Source organism: Vigna umbellata, chromosome 4, assembly GCF_029865625.1.
Source record: "Vigna umbellata cultivar VRB3 chromosome 4, Vumbellata_1.0, whole genome shotgun sequence".
Classification (NCBI taxonomy): domain Eukaryota; kingdom Viridiplantae; phylum Streptophyta; class Magnoliopsida; order Fabales; family Fabaceae; genus Vigna; species Vigna umbellata.
In genome coordinates, this window is record NC_142168.1 from 29,845,092 (window position 1) to 29,862,127 (window position 17,036).

Below are 17,036 nucleotides of genomic sequence, written 5' to 3' on the forward strand. Positions count from 1 at the left end.
TTCAAGTTAACCATTTTTATTGTTGTACAAAACCCCTTTTACAAAAAAACTACATAGAAATAAATACATGAGTTATTATACCAATAAATGTGATGAAATGTATACTCAAGAACCATGAGATTTGTTTGACATAAAGAGTTCCATTGCAGACCACAAACTCTTTAAAATAAAGTAAACATAAACTTTTTACTCATTTATTAATAAAACAAGCTTGCAGATACTAATAATTTGAAATTAATTAAAAATTATAGTATTATATCTAGTAAACTTTTTAAATTTGTTATTGAAAATAAATTAATATTTTGTTTACATTGAATGTAAATATATTTTAAAAATATTATTAATCCAAAATTATAAAATTGGTAATCACCAATAGCATACATGACGACTTCGAAATAACCGATGTGGGACATAAACAACTTTTATATTTGGATTGGAATTATGAATGACTAGGAAATGAGTCGGTGAAAAAGATACATCGTACACTTGCAGATTAAGTAGGAGAATCATTAAACGAGAAGTTCCCCTTGCACCTCCAAAAGTTATCTGCACCTCCATAATATCAAATCAAAAGTACTCTTGCCGACGTTTCAAAGCTGGTTAAGAAATTTACTTAACTGATATTTGAATAAGAAATTTACTTAACGGTTTTCGAACGTATGGTTTTTTTTCTTTTTACTTTTGTTTTATTTATTAATAATAATAAAAAACATACTAAAAATATTAAAAGTTAAATATTTTAAATTAAAAACTAAATTTAAAAATTATTTATTTAAATTTCATAATTAAAAACTTTTTTTTAATATAATAAATATCTAAAAACTTAAAAAGAAATAGGTTGAACATGTTATATATTTTAAAGATAATTAATATACTGATTATTTTTATTAATACTGCTTTATGATTAATGGAGTGTTTTAGGATATTTATATAAAAAAATACAATATACTAAAAAAATTAGTAGACCTTACGTTAAAAACAATTTTAAACATTTCAAGATTATTTATCTCCTTTTTATTTAAATTTTTAGAAAGTATTAAATAGTTTTAATTTTTTAAGACAAATATACCCTAACCAATTCTACTTATATATTTATCTATTTTAGATTTAATAGTACTTTTAACATCCAGATAGAGTAATTAATTATGATATTTTACTCCAGAAATACGTATTTTTATTCCCAAATGTCTTCCATATTAAAACTGTGCAATTAATTTATCTATAAATTAATTTTTATTGACGTGATCTTCACTTGTCTTGGAATCACCCGATTACTATATTAATATTGCGAAGAGTCAATTGAAAATTCGATAATATAAAAAATTAATCAAACATTCAAAATATAAAAAAAGAAAATACAGTTAACGTAATTTGAAAACTAAAATCGTAACCATGACCATACCTAAAAGATGAAAAGTGCAACCAGCTTTATATTCGTGTCTCTAGAATATTAAATATTTTTTATTCAATTCAATGCTTTGTCAATAAATTAAGACGTGAGAATATGTGTCAAAATATCGACTAGCACTATGGAAAGTGTAGCTGTTATATTTGTTACTTTGTTTGAAAGTAGAAGTGCCTATGGAGGAGAGTGGAGTTTTTTCTTGCTTCTTTGTTCCCACTTTAGTTTTCTTTTATAGTGATATACTAAGTTATTTGCATTCAAACTTCGTCTATGTTTATGGGAGGATTGGAATATAAGGAATTTATAAAAATGTTGGGATGAAATCTACCTAACAACGTATGCATTGTCACTTAGTGTAATTAATTATGTTACTTTATTTTTTTTCTTTAAAAGTAATTAATTATCCTATCATATTCATTTATCCGAATTAATTGACAACACCAATTCTTTGAACATATTATTAATTCCAAATATATCAATATCACTATTTCATACTAAGCAGGTACACTATTTTTTCTTCTTTATTAAATGCTTTATCAATAAATTATAGCGAGCATATGTATCAATATATAACACTATTAAATGTTTTTATTCAATATAATTGAAATAAAACTATACAATGAAATGAAAGTAATAATTAATTAAGTTTTACCACAATAAATTGAATTTAAAACTACATGTTAAAATGAAATAATTGGCACTACACTCATTAAACTATAAAGAAATTTATGGAGATAAAATCAGAGAAATTAATAGAGTGAATTACAAATATCATTAATTAGGTGTACATTTTTAATAATTGATCCAGTAAGGACATTTCTTTAATAAATGGATCCATCCTAAGGGAATCTTTATAGTCCTCGGGATCGCGCATTCTGCACGAGTCTCCAATTTTGTTTAGCAAATAGAAAACAAAAAGGCACAGAACAGAGGCGTAATTTCCTTACTCCTTCCTTGTCCGAACTTCTGCAATTTCCCCATTTCGTCGTTTCTGTTTTAATTAAGTTCGATTCTCACTTTACCTATCTATTTATTGATTTTATTCTCGTCTCTATCTCCTCTGAAGTAGACTGAAATCAATCGGAAGGTTCTTCACAATGGCGTCTCAGAAGGCGATCGGTTTTGTCGGCGTTGATGAGTTCAGCTTGGAGATGGCGCATTCTGCGATTCGCCGTGGATACGGTGTGCGAGCTTTTGAGGTTAGCTTTCTTTGAACAGTCTCATATGAGCAGTCATACGAATAGGATCTATCACGCTAGAATCACAGCATACTCCACTTTTTTGCCGTAGGGGCAAATTAGGAATTAGGAATCTGATTGTGTGCTCTCGCATTTTGGTTTTCTCACGTCATGTAGTGACTTAGTATTGATCCGTTCAATGAAAATCCAACGGTTCAGTTTTGGATGCTGGTTACTAGTAAAATATAGGCCGTCATTTATATTCAACGGTTCGATTTACTTCTAGAAGAATGCGTGGAAAAGTGAATTCATATAACAATATTTTTTTATAATATATAATTTATTTAGGTTCAATTAATCTTTTAATCCTCTAGCTCGCATAATTTCTTTTGTTTTTTACTCTCTGCTTTAGTTGTTGTCGTTATTCTTTCTGAAAGGGAAACGCCTGTACAACCATTATCATAACTTAAAGAAGATTTAAAATGCATTGATCATAGGGTAAAAGTAATGCAAAATATCAGGATTCAGTGTATGATTAAAAATATTCAATTTGTTGCTGAGAAAAAAAAAGTGTAGGTTAAACAATTTTTATTTAGTTCTTTTAATTTAATATTTTATTGATTCCTATTTATTACAATTATAGAATTAAAGTTGAAATATTAAATAATAAATGAAACCGGTATAATTTGTAATTTTAAATTTTGTTTAGCAGGATTTTTTGGGTTCTCTCTCTCTTAATTTTCTCTCTCTTTTTATAAACAAATTATTTCAATTTTTTAATTTTTTTCTTTAAATCTCAGCTGTTTATTCACAATTTATTTATTTTCTTTAAATCTCAGATTTTATTCACAAAATTTAGTTTCTTTCAGTATTTTCCTTTGACTTAAAAATTTTTTCACTTATAGAATAAACTTATCGATAAACTACTTGATAAATGAAATATAAATTAAAAGAATATAATTACAGAAATTTATTATATAAGTGAAGTTTGTGTTTTTACGAAGAAAATATATTATTATGAATTATATTTTTATTTTTTTAAAATAATTAAATTTTTTAGTTTTATATCTATCTTTTAAAAGTTGTATATACTTGATGATGTGATTTTTTAATTTGAAGTGTATAAAATTTTTAAAAAATCTACATAATACAAAAAAAAATATAATTGTCTCTATTGAAGTAAAATAGGTAATAATAAAACAAATTAAAAAATAGTAAAAAATACATTAAAATATAAGAAATAAAAATAAAATAAAATAATTGAATTAGCACAAGTTAAAAAATAAAGTACTTTAAAGTATTTATAAAAGTATTTAATCGAATTAACTTGTAAATGAGTCAAATAAATTAATAGTTAATTTTTCAGTATTATCAAACACAATTTTTAATATTCATCAATAAAAGAAATATTTTTCTGAAGTTAGCTTCTTAAGAAAATGATACATCATTAGAAAATATGCATTTTTTAATCTTATCCAAATGTCAAAGGTGTCCATTAGTGAAACAAATCCTCATCTGAGGTATTGAGGTTATCCCTTCCTTGCACTGGCCTTGAAATGGTAACATTGTTCTTTGAGCCTTATCACGAGCTCAAGTTTGTTTAACAATTTCTTTTAAATGATCAATTTAATTTTCAAAAGTCTATGAAGATTTTAATTTAGTTATAAGCTAATTTAGGTGAAGTTAAATTTATGTAACATGTAATTTGTTTTTTGTCTGTTATCATTAAATATAATTTAATCCATATATAAAGACTAACTTTTATTGTAATAATAATAATATTATTATGTAAAGGAGCTGTTTAGAAGGAGAAATGAACATACAAAAAGTAAGTTATTTTGAGGGAATTTTTATTTATTTATTAACATCTCAAAATTAATTTGAAAATTGTATGCAGAAGATTGGAAATTTAATCCAGCTTTTTTTTAAGAAATATTTTTTGACTTGAGAACTTTAGGCTGAACTTTTCTTTTTTTCCCTTTTTTAAGTTGAAAGACTTGTAATAAGATTTTGACTTAATTTAATTTTTATATTATATTTGTAATCACGGTCTATTGGTCTTTATCAAGTTTTAATTGCACCAATTGGTCTTTAAATATAATATTGCTGTGATTTTAAATTCTTGGGATCATTCTCAAAACTTTCCCAGTCTCGTTGGACTGGAATTCAGTTCTTTTGTCTGATTGAGAACTTATTTCTTGTCGAACTAGGAACCTGTGAGACGTCTGCTTCGGATGATACAAAATCAGTAAAAAAGAACCCAGCCAAACTACTAAAAATAGGTTTAACACATAATAATAATAAATTAAAAATTTATCGTTTTATCTTAAAAAACATAGAAAACAATTTGAAATACTGATTGTGTTTTTACTTTATATAAAACTATTGTTCTTAATAAATATCAATATGTACGTAATTTAAATTTAATATGCACTCATTCTATTTAAACCTGCATATACATTTAAAAGATTATTTAATGTCTTTTTAATTAATATTCTTTTGTTAATATCTATTCGTTTGTTAAACTCTGAACCAAATGGTTTTGGTTGAATGATTAGTCCGAGTTTAATAAGGTTGGTTTAATGTCCATAATATTTTTATGTTTATAAAATCATTATATAATTAAAGTTTAGTTGTTGTCTACAGGATATAAAGGATATACTGGGGCAGTTAAGGAAAATTAATTTAGAACTTTTAGTTGAACACCCAACAACTTATTTTGCATAGGTGGCAGGGTAGTAATTTAAGTTATGTTTCCGTTTGGGTGTACTTAAAAATCTTTTTGTCCAAAAGAATAAACAATTACCTTAGATTCTATCTTAGAATGACATTAAGTTGTCGAATCATATGAAAGCTGTTATCAACGGCATCCATAATACATTTTTATGAACATATATTGGCAATCCTTGTGAAAATATTTTCCTTCATGATAACCAATAAGTGCATATAGTCTTTAAACAAATAGAGAACTATAATTTTTTGTTGCTAAGAAGACCACTATAAATTTGAGAACGAATGAAAATATAATCTGTACTAAAAATATTCAAATTCTAACTTCCACTGGTTTGCCGCCAGGTTAACCGAACTAGTTCTCTTGACTCAAGGCATTGTGAATTTGATATCTTTCATTATTATTTCATATCTATTTACGTCGAATATCTTGTTTGATGTAAATTTATGTCTTTTGTATCTATGTTTGACTCTCATTTAATGTAAGTACTCGATGTAAAAACTTTAAAAAAAGTTTTTTTTATACTAGTGTAATGAATTTTCTATTATTTGAATTTTTTTTTGGAACTATTGTTTGCTTTTTAGTTTGTTAAACACCACTACTATGGGAGGTTGCATTTAATTCATACAATTGGAATATATTGTTCCATAGATAAATAATCCTGTCATTGAAGAAATCGTGAAGCTTGGAGGAGTGAGATGTTCAAGCCCATCGGAAGCTGGGAGAGGTAAATTTCAGCCATATGGTTGACTTTGACTATTTCATAAATTATATTTCTTTGCTCAAGTTTGTTGTAGTAAGTTCATAAATTAGTTATATGAAATGCGATATCATTCTAAATTCTAATTTTATAATTAATGTACTTCGGAAATCTTTAAAAATCAAACATTAGGCGTAATACCTTAAAATCCATAAATGTCATTTGAGAGACAGCACCTGTCATCAATTGCAAGCTAAAGTTTTCCGCCCTACGTTTAGCAGCCAGTTGCTCAATTACAGACAATGAAGCTAAAAGTCTTGTTACGTGGTAAATATATTCTTCAAGGAGGTGACAATATTAAGTAGGATAAATTAGTTGTATGTTACTTAAGTCATGACGTTCTTCCACCTAAAGGATTACTCTTTTGGCTGTCCTCTCCTCTGATAACATTTTGTGCTTTCCTTAAGAGTAAATGATCACATTAGTGCATGCGCACGAGAATTAAGAGTCTTAGCTTTCTGCATTGCTATCGACTCTTCTGATCCATGATATCAAATTCAAAAAGCATTCATCTTCGTCGGACTCCCTGCTTAGCATTTGAGAGCTAACAGAGTGTCCCCTCCCTTTCTACTGAGATGCTCATGGGTTTTAGAAGCTCCCAACTGGATCACCGTTTTTCTAACTCAGCATCACGCATGACTGTTGAAGACAACTTGCAACTCTTGTCAAAGCGCGGCGAAGACCCTGTCTGTTGGATTGTTAAGGCTGAACATTACTTCTTGGTCAAAAGGGTCCCTCCAGTGATGCACGTCCATCTCTCCCAAATCTATATGGAAGGCATGACTCTCATAAAGTAAGTGTGACTTGGAAGTACTACCTGGGATAATAAAGAGAAAAGAAACATCATATAAGGAAAAAAAGACCTGTAAGCCATAGGATCAAGGTTTAAGATGGAAGATACTTTTCATGATTTTTTATATAAATTTGTACATGGCTCGTTTGGTTGGTGTGGAATCTCTCCGTTTTCTTCCATTCTCAAGGTGGTCCGTGTGAAAATGTTATAATAGAGGTTTTGACATTCTAGCCTCCAACGTGACATGGGATGATCTTGGTTGTTAAAGGAAGAGTTTGGACACGGAATTCGGTTATAATTTGCATTAGAGGACGTTGTATGTAATTGTCGAGGACATTTTCAATTAAAATAGATGTCCAGAGAATCATTTTCTAGGGAGCATTATTCTCATTATTTTTTGCGTGTTTTCCTTTCTCTGCTTGTTTTTCCCGTTTTGCAACTTTTTCTTAGATACTGCATTTATTGCATTATTGTATTAAAAAAGGATATTTGGTTTTTAAACTTCCTTCTAGTGAACGTGAATTGGACACAAAATCTGCTATGCCATATTCATGTTACTTCGAGTTCAACATTTATTTATTTTACATGACTTTTCAGTAAAGAACTAGTCATCATATAAAGAAAGATGATTATTAATGAATTATTATTAGTGTTATTGGTATGGTCATGATTTTCTCTCAAAGTATGATCAGTGGAATGACGTTGTCAGTCTAACTGTCCCTCGGTGTTATCTAGAACATGATTGTACAGTTTATGTAAATTACACTATTCCATGGTCTCCCTAATACATATATTTCTGTCCCACTTGCAGATGTAACAGCTCTAGTTATCCTAATATCTCACATAGATCAAACTAATGATCTCATTTTTGGAGATGAGGGTGCTTTGAAAGGTCTCCATGCAGCTTTTTGGCATTAAACAGGTTTTACGTACTAGGATTTTGTTTCATGTATTTTGGGTTATGCAGGTCTAAAACCAGATACTGTTCTTATTCTCCGTTCCACCTTATTACCATCATTTCTCCATAAACTGGAGAAGGATCTAGCAGGTAATACATGCCATGATAGTTTTGGCATTATAAGATTGTTGATTCTTTGTTAAAGGAGTCCAAACTTAACCATATTTATTTGTATATCGTGTAGAAATTCATGAGATTGCTTATGTTGTTGATGCATATGTCTCTTATGGGAGATCTGATGCTTTGAATGGAAAAGTCATCGTAAGATATTGTCTGACTATTTTGTATTAATAATTTATTGCTGGGTTGTAGAATAAAAATAAATTCCCTTCTCTAATTAGATACCTGGCATGTATCTTGACTATTTTTTCTTGAATATTTAGATTGCATCATCTGGAAGACTAGATGCAATTGCACGTGCACATCATATTCTTACTGGTAAATTTTAGAGCTGTTGTTTTAAACAGTTTTTGAACTTGATATGCATTAAGAAAAGGGCCATTTGTTTTAGTTATATTTGAAGGTTAATTTATTGTTGCCTTTTGTTGACAGCAATGTGTGAAAAGCTCTTCACTTTTGAGGGTGAAATTGGTGGTGGCAGGTTTACTTCGTTCTTGCTCTTTTAAAATCTAATCTTGCCATTACGTAAAATTCTTTAACTGGACCATTCCTTGTTTTTCTCCCTCTCCCATGAAGTGAAAATAATTAACTTAGATTATAATCCTAACATGTTGTATCCATCCAAACCAAGATTTACTATTATAGGTTGCTGTGTTCTTTGTATGTGTTAGATTTATTAAATTTTTCATCCTTTTCCTTTGCAGCAAGGTTAAAATGGTCAATGTGATGCTGGAAGGCATTCATTTCATCAATGCAGTGGAGGCTCTCTCTCTTGGTGCCAAAATTGGAATTCATCCTTGGATAATCTATGATATAATTTCCAATGCTGCAGGAAATTCATGGTATGTGTTTAACTGATGCCCCTCCTCCTCTATTGGAAGGTGGAAATAATTTCATTGATTTTGTAGGGCGTTCAAGAATTATTTACCCCTTTTGTTGAAGGGAGAGGTTAATCTTCAAATTCTGAACACTTTTATTAAGGAGTTGGTAAGATTAATGAAGATCTGAACAATTATATATTTAATTGTTTTTTTGTCATATTTGATGATTATATGATTACATCAAAATCAGAAGTAGTCTACCATGGTTTGATTAATAATACTTTTATAGTAGAAACCTCACAAATAAGAATTTTCCAAATGGAAACAATCCATTCAAATGGTTTCTTCTGGTAAAATTGTTTCTATTTGCCTCATCAGTAGAAAAATTTCAAATGGAAACTATCCATACAGATTGTTTCTTCGTTTATCCTTTCAATTCAGTGGATTTCATGTTGATTCTTGTCTTTGTTTGTTCCGATGTCTATCCTTTAAATTCAACTTCTAACTTTTTAAATATTAAGAAGCACATTTGATATTTAAGGACAAATTTGAAAATCTGTAAAAAGAAACAACATATAGGTTACAGTTTACATGTATTAAACACATAAACTTTAAACACCGTACAGCTTCTACAAATTTACTACACATTATATATAATCTTGTGATATAAAAGGTGATTAATTGCTGTCAGAGACGTAAGACATTCCTGAACCTCCCCAACCTGTAGCTTAAGCTTTTGAAGTGATCGGTTGACATGATATTAGAGCCTTGAAAACCAAAATTTAAGGAGTTTGATTTTAAGCACCTATAATTAAATTATAGTTTCAGCTCAAGGTTTGAGTTTGTCATTGTTATGTCCTCCAACACAAACAAGCTCTTCTATGAAATGATGTCCTAGAGATATAAAGGACTTTATGGGCCCACTTAATTGCCTTATCCCTTGCTTTTTTAGGAGTTAATGCTTTGAATTTCTATTTCATATCCATAAATGAAGTCACTTTTCTTTTGTTGAGTCACCTTATATTACATGACTCTTGTTTTCAAAATTGTCATTTTTCTTGTCTTGCAGCAACTTTGTGCGTGTGTAAAAGCACTGTTATGTTATTCATTTTTTTTTTTGCTTTCGTTGTTGTTATTCTTTTGCAAACACTATAATGATATTAAAATTTGCTTAAATGTTCAAGGAAACCATTTTGAATATGTCCAAGTCACTTACTTTTCCGCTTCCAATTTTGGCTGCTACTCATCTACAACTTATTCACGGTACAAAACTGGTAAACTAAACATCCCTCATAAAAATTAAAAACTTATTTCCAGCTTACATAGTTTGGAAAATTATTTTTTCAGGGGCTTCACTTGTTGATAGTGGAGAAGATGTTACAGTATTGACCAAGGTTATTGATGAACATCTGTTTGAGAAGTTTCAATCAGAAGTTGATTTTTTATTTAGAATCCGTAGTGTGCTCTCTTAACATCTATGATGGACGGATACATTATGTATCTGATACCATTATAGGGGCACTTCTAAGGTTAAGCATTTTTTCTTCATCTTAATGACAGGTTTGGGAAAAGGTTTACGGGGTTAAAATTTTAGATGCTGCAAATGCTGATGCGTATAACCCAGAGCAACTGGCATCTAAATTTACTACTGATTCTAAGAGTGTGAGAAGGATTGGTTTTATCGGCCTTGGAGCTATGGGATTTGGCATGGCAACTCATTTACTGAGTTCAGAATTCTGCGTTGTTGGTTATGACGTAATTTCTCACTCTTAAATCTTAAGTTGTATTGCATTTAACTAACAAATTTGCTAGGAGACTTGACGTTAGTATCTTAATAGTGAGTTGGTTGACGAAAGTTAATACAAATGTTGGTTTTGCATTATCAATAGCATTGGTGCCTGGAAGTAGATTTTTGTATCAGAAACTAGAAAATCAAGAGTCAGGTCCAACTATAATATCTAAAAGCACTTGAAAACCTTTTTTGAATGTTTGAAGTTGACTTTTATTTGTATAAATTTTGTTATGGAAAATAACGAGTACCGTTTTGTTTTAATAATTTAAAAAAAAAACAAACGCTGCTTGTTTGACTAAAGTGGCTTGACTTATTCGATTAAAAATTAGAATGATGGATTACATTGCATGATTGGGTTTTTTTTTTTTCACTTCTGTATTATTTACATGTAGAATGTGTTGTATATCTGTTTATGACGTAGAATGTGTTGTATATCTGTTTATGACGTAGAATGTGGGTGTTTGTATATTCATGCAAAGATCAAACTATTACTTTAATATCATGGAAGAAAAAGTTATATGATCACTATAAGCATCTTTTCAAATTTTCATTTTCTAGGTGTATAAACCAACCCTAAAACGATTCACAAATGCTGGTGGCCTGATTGGAAATTCTCCAGCTGAAGTGAGCAAAGGTAAATTGCTATATACTACGTACCCATAAATAAAATGATACATAAAAAGCCGAAACAGTGGTAGTGTAGTGAATAATAATAAGATGAATAAAATATTGCCTTTTTATTCTGTGAACCCTACCCCTACCCCTAACCCTAATCCTAACCCCTATTAAGTTTATGAGGTTCCCTACAATCCCCTTATTAAGTTTATGAGGTCCTTCTATTTATATACTAGTTATTTTACTGATTTTTAACTAATCTTGTACTTCATACTCACATTTTATCATACTAATCTCCCCCTAAAAAGGTCTATGGGCCTTTCAACTTACATATTATTCATCTTACTCAATATTTTACCAGATGTGGGGCTTCAGACTTAGACTTAGTAAATCCTAACAATCTCCTCCTCAATTGATTTTTTAGTCCTTTTTACTTATGTACTAATCTTCTTACTCGTTGTGGGAGTTCAAATTCCTAAAAAGGTCTATGGGGCTTTCAGCTTACATATTATTCATCTTAGTCAATATTTTACCAGATGTGCTAGGATGCTGAGTCTTTCTACTTATATTTGCCATCTTAATCAGTTTTACCATGAAGCCCCCCTAACCTTAAACCCTTCTCCTTACATACTTTTCATATTATTCATTTTTACCCAATGTGGTTCCAAACTCGTATTGAATACTAACAATATACCCATCAATGTGTTTACGGATCTTTTGTACTTATGTATAAGTGATCTTATCATTATTTCCTATGTGGGACATTGGACACACATGAAATCCTAATAATCTCCCTACATTTGATGTGCTAATTCAAACTCATGTTTAGTCATAACCATTTATATCCCTCTGTAGCCATCCACTTATATACTAGTTAACTTACTCATTTTTATCCTTCAACAAAACCCTAACCCTAACAACCATTTTCCAATAACTCCTTTAATGTACTTATTATACGAATGACTGCATTTCAATGATCTTCACATAAGGAATTAAGAAATTGGTTTACCACACTAACTGCAAAAGAAATGGCAGGATGAGTAAATGTAAAATAATTCAATTTTCCAACTAGTCTTCTATATTGTTTGGGGTCTAACATAGGTACCCCTTGATTTGGTAGAAGTTTAGTATTAGGATCCAATACATATTTCCTTTGAGATATAATAATATCATCATTGGATTGTGCCACCTCAATATACCATGTTGAACATAGTGAAAAATAGGTTTGGGATTAATCTCTCTTGTATAGATAACACACAGGATATTGTATTTATAATAAAGAAAATATGGGTTAAGCCTAAAATATAAAAAATAATAACAAAGTAACTAAAGATAAAAGATAAAAGTAAAAGATAAAGACAAGATATCAAGATAAAATATCTAATAATCTAATATATTTAACAATAAATGCAACTTTAGTAGTTTAGATATTAGAACTAAGCATTGATGTCAGCTCTTACAACACCGAATGATATGTTCTGGCGTAGTCAGTTCTACTTATAAGCAGAAGGATATATTCAACCCATTTATTTATTTTTTCTTCATATGCTATGTTTTCGTTATATAGGATAACTTGCTATTCCTAAACCAGGAAGTCATTCACTTATTTTTGCTCACAGATGTTGAAGTTCTCATAATTATGGTCACAAATGAATCGCAAGCCGAAAATGTTTTATTTGGAGAAAATGGTGCAGTTTCAGGTGCATATAATATCTTTAACACCCCTATTAAGATGTCTTTTTAACTGTACTGATATATTTTCTGTAATATGTAGCTCTTACACCTGGAGCATCTATCATTCTTTCTTCCACGGTTTCCCCTGCATACGTGAGTCAGTTGGAGCATAGATTGCAAAGTATGTTACTTCATTTCCTTTTCTATGCAAATGCACACTGAACTTTGGACTAGTGAATTTTTTACTTTCATAAGGACAAAGCTGATATATTGTATGTAGTGTAGGAGCTGTTCTCCAATTAAATGTGGAGTTCATAGTGCATTTAATAAAATGTAAATTTTCAAGATGAAATTCCAAACATAGTTGGAGAACAACGCCTATCGTAATACATAAGTTTTGTACATTTTATAATATGGGATAATTTTTAAGAAAATGAATCAGGTGCCATACAAATATCAGGAAAATTAGATCACCAAGTTGGATAGCCGAGTTAAAAATTTCAAAAATAATCAATCTAAGGAAATCTCGCATAGGTTATTAATTGGATAAAAGTTTCTAGACAAGCAAGAGACATGATGAAATTCTGTTTTAAAAATCTTCAAAGGATAAAATTCACTTCAACCTTATTGATGTCATCATTTCAACCTTATTTAGTAAGTGTCAGAAGATTTGTCAGTAGTCAAAACACAGGATGAACAGACAGAGTATTGTTGCATAGTAACTGTCCCTTGAAGATATCTCAGAGTTATTTATGTAGCAACTCAGTGGGAGACTAAAGGTTGAGCTGTGGACTGACACGTCGTGTTCACTACATTTCCAAAAATGGGGTAGCAGGCACAACCAAAAATACCTTTAGAAAATCAAAATCAGGAACCTTTTTGTATTGAACTTGGTGAGCTGTAGGAAAATTATGATAACTTGATGGAATTCTGTTGATAAGATACACAACTGTTTGAAGTTCATGATCTGAAAAATGCATAGGAAGAGATGATTGAGATAATAGAGCCAATCCCATTTCCACAATATACCTTGTGAGTATGCGGGCATATAAATCTAAGTTGCACACCCAAGGTATTTAGATATTGTGTGAAAGGACGAAACACAATCAGACTGCAAGACTTCTATTTTGGTATTAAACTGAACTATGGCCTTAAACTGTTTTAAAATAGTGAGGGTCTCAGATTTGGTTTTAAGAAAATAGTTTAAGATAAAATGACTAAAAGCATCGATAAGGACATATGATAAGTATAATCCTTAGAAGATTGTATGGGTGCTGGACCCCACTGATCAGAAAAAATAAGTTCAACAGTATAATAAATTGTAGAGAGGTGAGAAGATAGCCTAATTTTCCCATACAACAGGTAGCACAAAAGTCAATGTCATTTTTGTTTGAAACTCGAATAGAGACAAGGAAGTAATACTGGAAGTCTTTACAGACTAAAGAGCTACTATAAGAAGTAGGAAAGATAATGGGAAGGGAGGTGCTGTTTGGAGTAGCTTGTGAAAGCATATAAGGGTAAGTATAGAGTTCATCAGGGCTGAGTTCACCATGCAACAATACTCTGTCTGTTCATCCTGAGTTAAGATGAAGACATGACTGGAATTGTAGGAAGAAAATAAAATAGAACCAGTAGATTTAATAGGAAGACCTTGACAATTATCCAATAATACTTTATATCAGGAGGGTTTGCTGTCACATGATGTGAAGCACCAAAATCAACATACCAACTCTGAGATTGTTGCTGAGGAGTAATGTTAGCTAAAGTGGATTGTGGTGAGGGAATGGTAGGAAGAGGAGGAGTCTGCATAATGTACTGGTAAGGATTTTGGGTAGGAGGATATGATGACGGCTGATATTGTAGTGGATAGTAAGGTTGATATGTGGCAAATGTAACAGAAACAATTTTTCTAATGTGGCAAATGTCATTCAGTTTTACAAAAACAGAGGTTTTGTTCAATTACTCTATTAGTAACCATCGACATGATAATAATGCAGATGAAAGTAAGAATTTGAAGTTGGTGGATGCCCCGGTTTCTGGAGGTGTTCAGAGGGCCTCATTGGGAACACTTACGGTGTGAAATACATTCGTCTTTTATCGGAACTTCGTTTTAGATTTTATGTACCAAGACACTGATGTAATGAATAATCCTCAGATAATGGCTTCAGGAAGTGATGATGCCCTTAAGAGTGCTGGTCAGGTCTTAGCAGGTAAAACGAACTGATAATAGAAGTGAAAATTGCTAATTCTAATTCTGGATTTAAAGTTATTTCAGAAATAATTTTCTAGTTAATTTATGTTTCTTTGAAATCAGCCTTGAGTGAGAAGCTTTATATCATCAAAGGTGGTTGTGGTTCTGGAAGGTATTTATTAATTTACCAATCACTATTAATTCATTTTTTTCCTTTGATTAATACTAATACTTGTTTCTTTTTTGCATGAAACAGGTAATGCAATGTTAATTCTGACACTGAAATCCACTAAATGTAGTATCATCAATTCAAAATAATGTACAATAAAATCAGTTAAATTTGTTCTGTAGTGGTATAAAGATGATTAACCAATTGCTTGCTGGAGTTCACATTGCCGCAGCTGCTGAGGCAATAGCATTTGCAGCTCGGTTGGGTTTGAATACAAGACCGTTGTTCAATTTCATTACAATTAGTGGGGGAACTTCCTGGTATGTGTCTTCTATGATGCAATCGTTGGATATATTGCGTTTTATGTTAACTAGGGAAACATAGCCTCTATTGTTAATTAGGAAAACATAGACATTTGATATTGTCTGATATTGGTAGATTTGTTGATATTGTTTGCAACAATATCTTCTATTTACCATATTTATGTTTGGTTGCCATATGTATTTGTTTCATTCTTTATTATAAATATATTATCCTATGTGTATTGTTGCTCCTCGAAATCAAGACTCTATGGCTGATTATTTGAGTAAGATTCATACTCTTTTTCATGAATTTAACGAGTTATTACCTCTTGTCTCTACTCCCGCACAAGGAATAGAGCAATGGTCAAAGTTCATGGTATATGCTTTACACGGACATGCTGATAAATATTCTCATGTCCATGATCAGATTTAGGGTTCCCCTATTATACCCAATTTTTCTTATACTTTTTCCACCCTTTTACATGTGCCAAGTAAACCTATCAATGATAAAATTGATTTTGTTGATGATTCCTCTATTTTGGCATCTCAATGTGATGATCGCAACCACTCTTGAGACAGGTGATTGGCACCGGATGTGAGTCTCATGTTTTTATCATCTCTATGCTTCTAAACATGCTCACACAGTTATGGAGTCTTCATCTCTCTTTCATGCTCAGCTAGGTCATCCTAGTCTGGTCAAATTGCAACAACTTGTTCCTAGCTTGTTCATGTTGTCTAGTTTGGTGTGTGAGTCGTGTTAATTAGGGAAGCATAGTCATAGTTCCTTTTCTAGTAGTGTCTCACAACGTGCTTTGTCCCTTTTTGCCTTAATTCACTCTGAGATTTGGAGTCCTAGTCATGTTAAGTTTAATTTTAGGTTTTCAATATTTTGTTACTTTTATTGATGATTTTTCAAGATGTACTTGGTTATTTTTAATAGAAAATTGTTTTGGTTTATTTTATATCTTTCAAACCTTTTATAATGAAATTAAAACTCAGTTTGGTGTTTCTATTCAAACTTTGCGAAGTGATAATGGTCGTGAATATCTTTCAAATTCTTTTAAATAATTTATGGATTCTCATAAAATTCTCCATCATACTACATGTGCTTATACACCTCAACAAAATTGGGTGGTTGAGCGCAAGAGTAGATATCTTATTGAAACAACTCGCACCCTTTTAATTCATGGTGAGGTTCCACAATATTTTTGGGGTGATGCTATTCTTATTGCATTTTTCTTATTAATCATATACATCTTCAGTTTTAGATTACAAATTTTCTCATTCTATTTTATTTCCTCATAAACATCTCCATCCCTTGCCTTTGAAATTTTTTAGGTCTACATGTTTTGTTCGTAATTTTGGTCATGGTCTTGATAAGTTACCTCCTAGATCACACCATTGCATGGTTTTAGGATTTACTGGATCCCAACAGGGAAACAAATGTTTTTCTCCTTCTCTTAACCCCTATTTTGTTTTTGCAAATGTCACTTTCAATGAGTTTTCTTTTTACTTTGAGTCCTTGTT

The 17,036-nt window shown here is 30.6% G+C and overlaps 1 protein-coding gene across 3 annotated transcripts in view; it reads left to right on the plus strand.

Moving 5' to 3' along the window:
- The first annotated feature begins 2,471 nt into the window (after window positions 1-2,471).
- LOC124827690 (ketose-bisphosphate aldolase class-II family protein) overlaps window positions 2,472-17,036 on the plus strand; it is a 28,410-nt gene continuing 13,845 nt past the window's right edge. The window contains exons 1-19 of one of the 3 annotated variants that reach the window (XM_088112463.1): window positions 2,472-2,604; window positions 5,966-6,041; window positions 7,679-7,759; window positions 7,835-7,915; window positions 8,010-8,086; window positions 8,209-8,263; window positions 8,378-8,426; window positions 8,650-8,787; window positions 8,854-8,932; window positions 9,951-10,029; window positions 10,114-10,160; window positions 10,327-10,521; window positions 11,117-11,192; window positions 12,793-12,873; window positions 12,948-13,028; window positions 14,845-14,921; window positions 15,003-15,057; window positions 15,162-15,210; window positions 15,390-15,527. In XM_088112463.1, coding sequence (XP_087968589.1) covers window positions 2,503-2,604; window positions 5,966-6,041; window positions 7,679-7,759; window positions 7,835-7,915; window positions 8,010-8,086; window positions 8,209-8,263; window positions 8,378-8,426; window positions 8,650-8,787; window positions 8,854-8,932; window positions 9,951-10,029; window positions 10,114-10,160; window positions 10,327-10,521; window positions 11,117-11,192; window positions 12,793-12,873; window positions 12,948-13,028; window positions 14,845-14,921; window positions 15,003-15,057; window positions 15,162-15,210; window positions 15,390-15,527 — 1,616 coding nt within the window. In that variant the 5' untranslated portion in view covers window positions 2,472-2,502. Of the gene's footprint in view, window positions 2,605-5,965; window positions 6,042-7,678; window positions 7,760-7,834; window positions 7,916-8,009; window positions 8,087-8,208; window positions 8,264-8,377; window positions 8,427-8,649; window positions 8,788-8,853; window positions 8,933-9,950; window positions 10,041-10,113; window positions 10,161-10,326; window positions 10,522-11,116; window positions 11,193-12,792; window positions 12,874-12,947; window positions 13,029-14,844; window positions 14,922-15,002; window positions 15,058-15,161; window positions 15,211-15,389; window positions 15,528-17,036 lie in introns of those variants that run through there. The other 2 variants (XM_088112464.1, XM_047300803.2) reach the window with 2 other exon arrangements.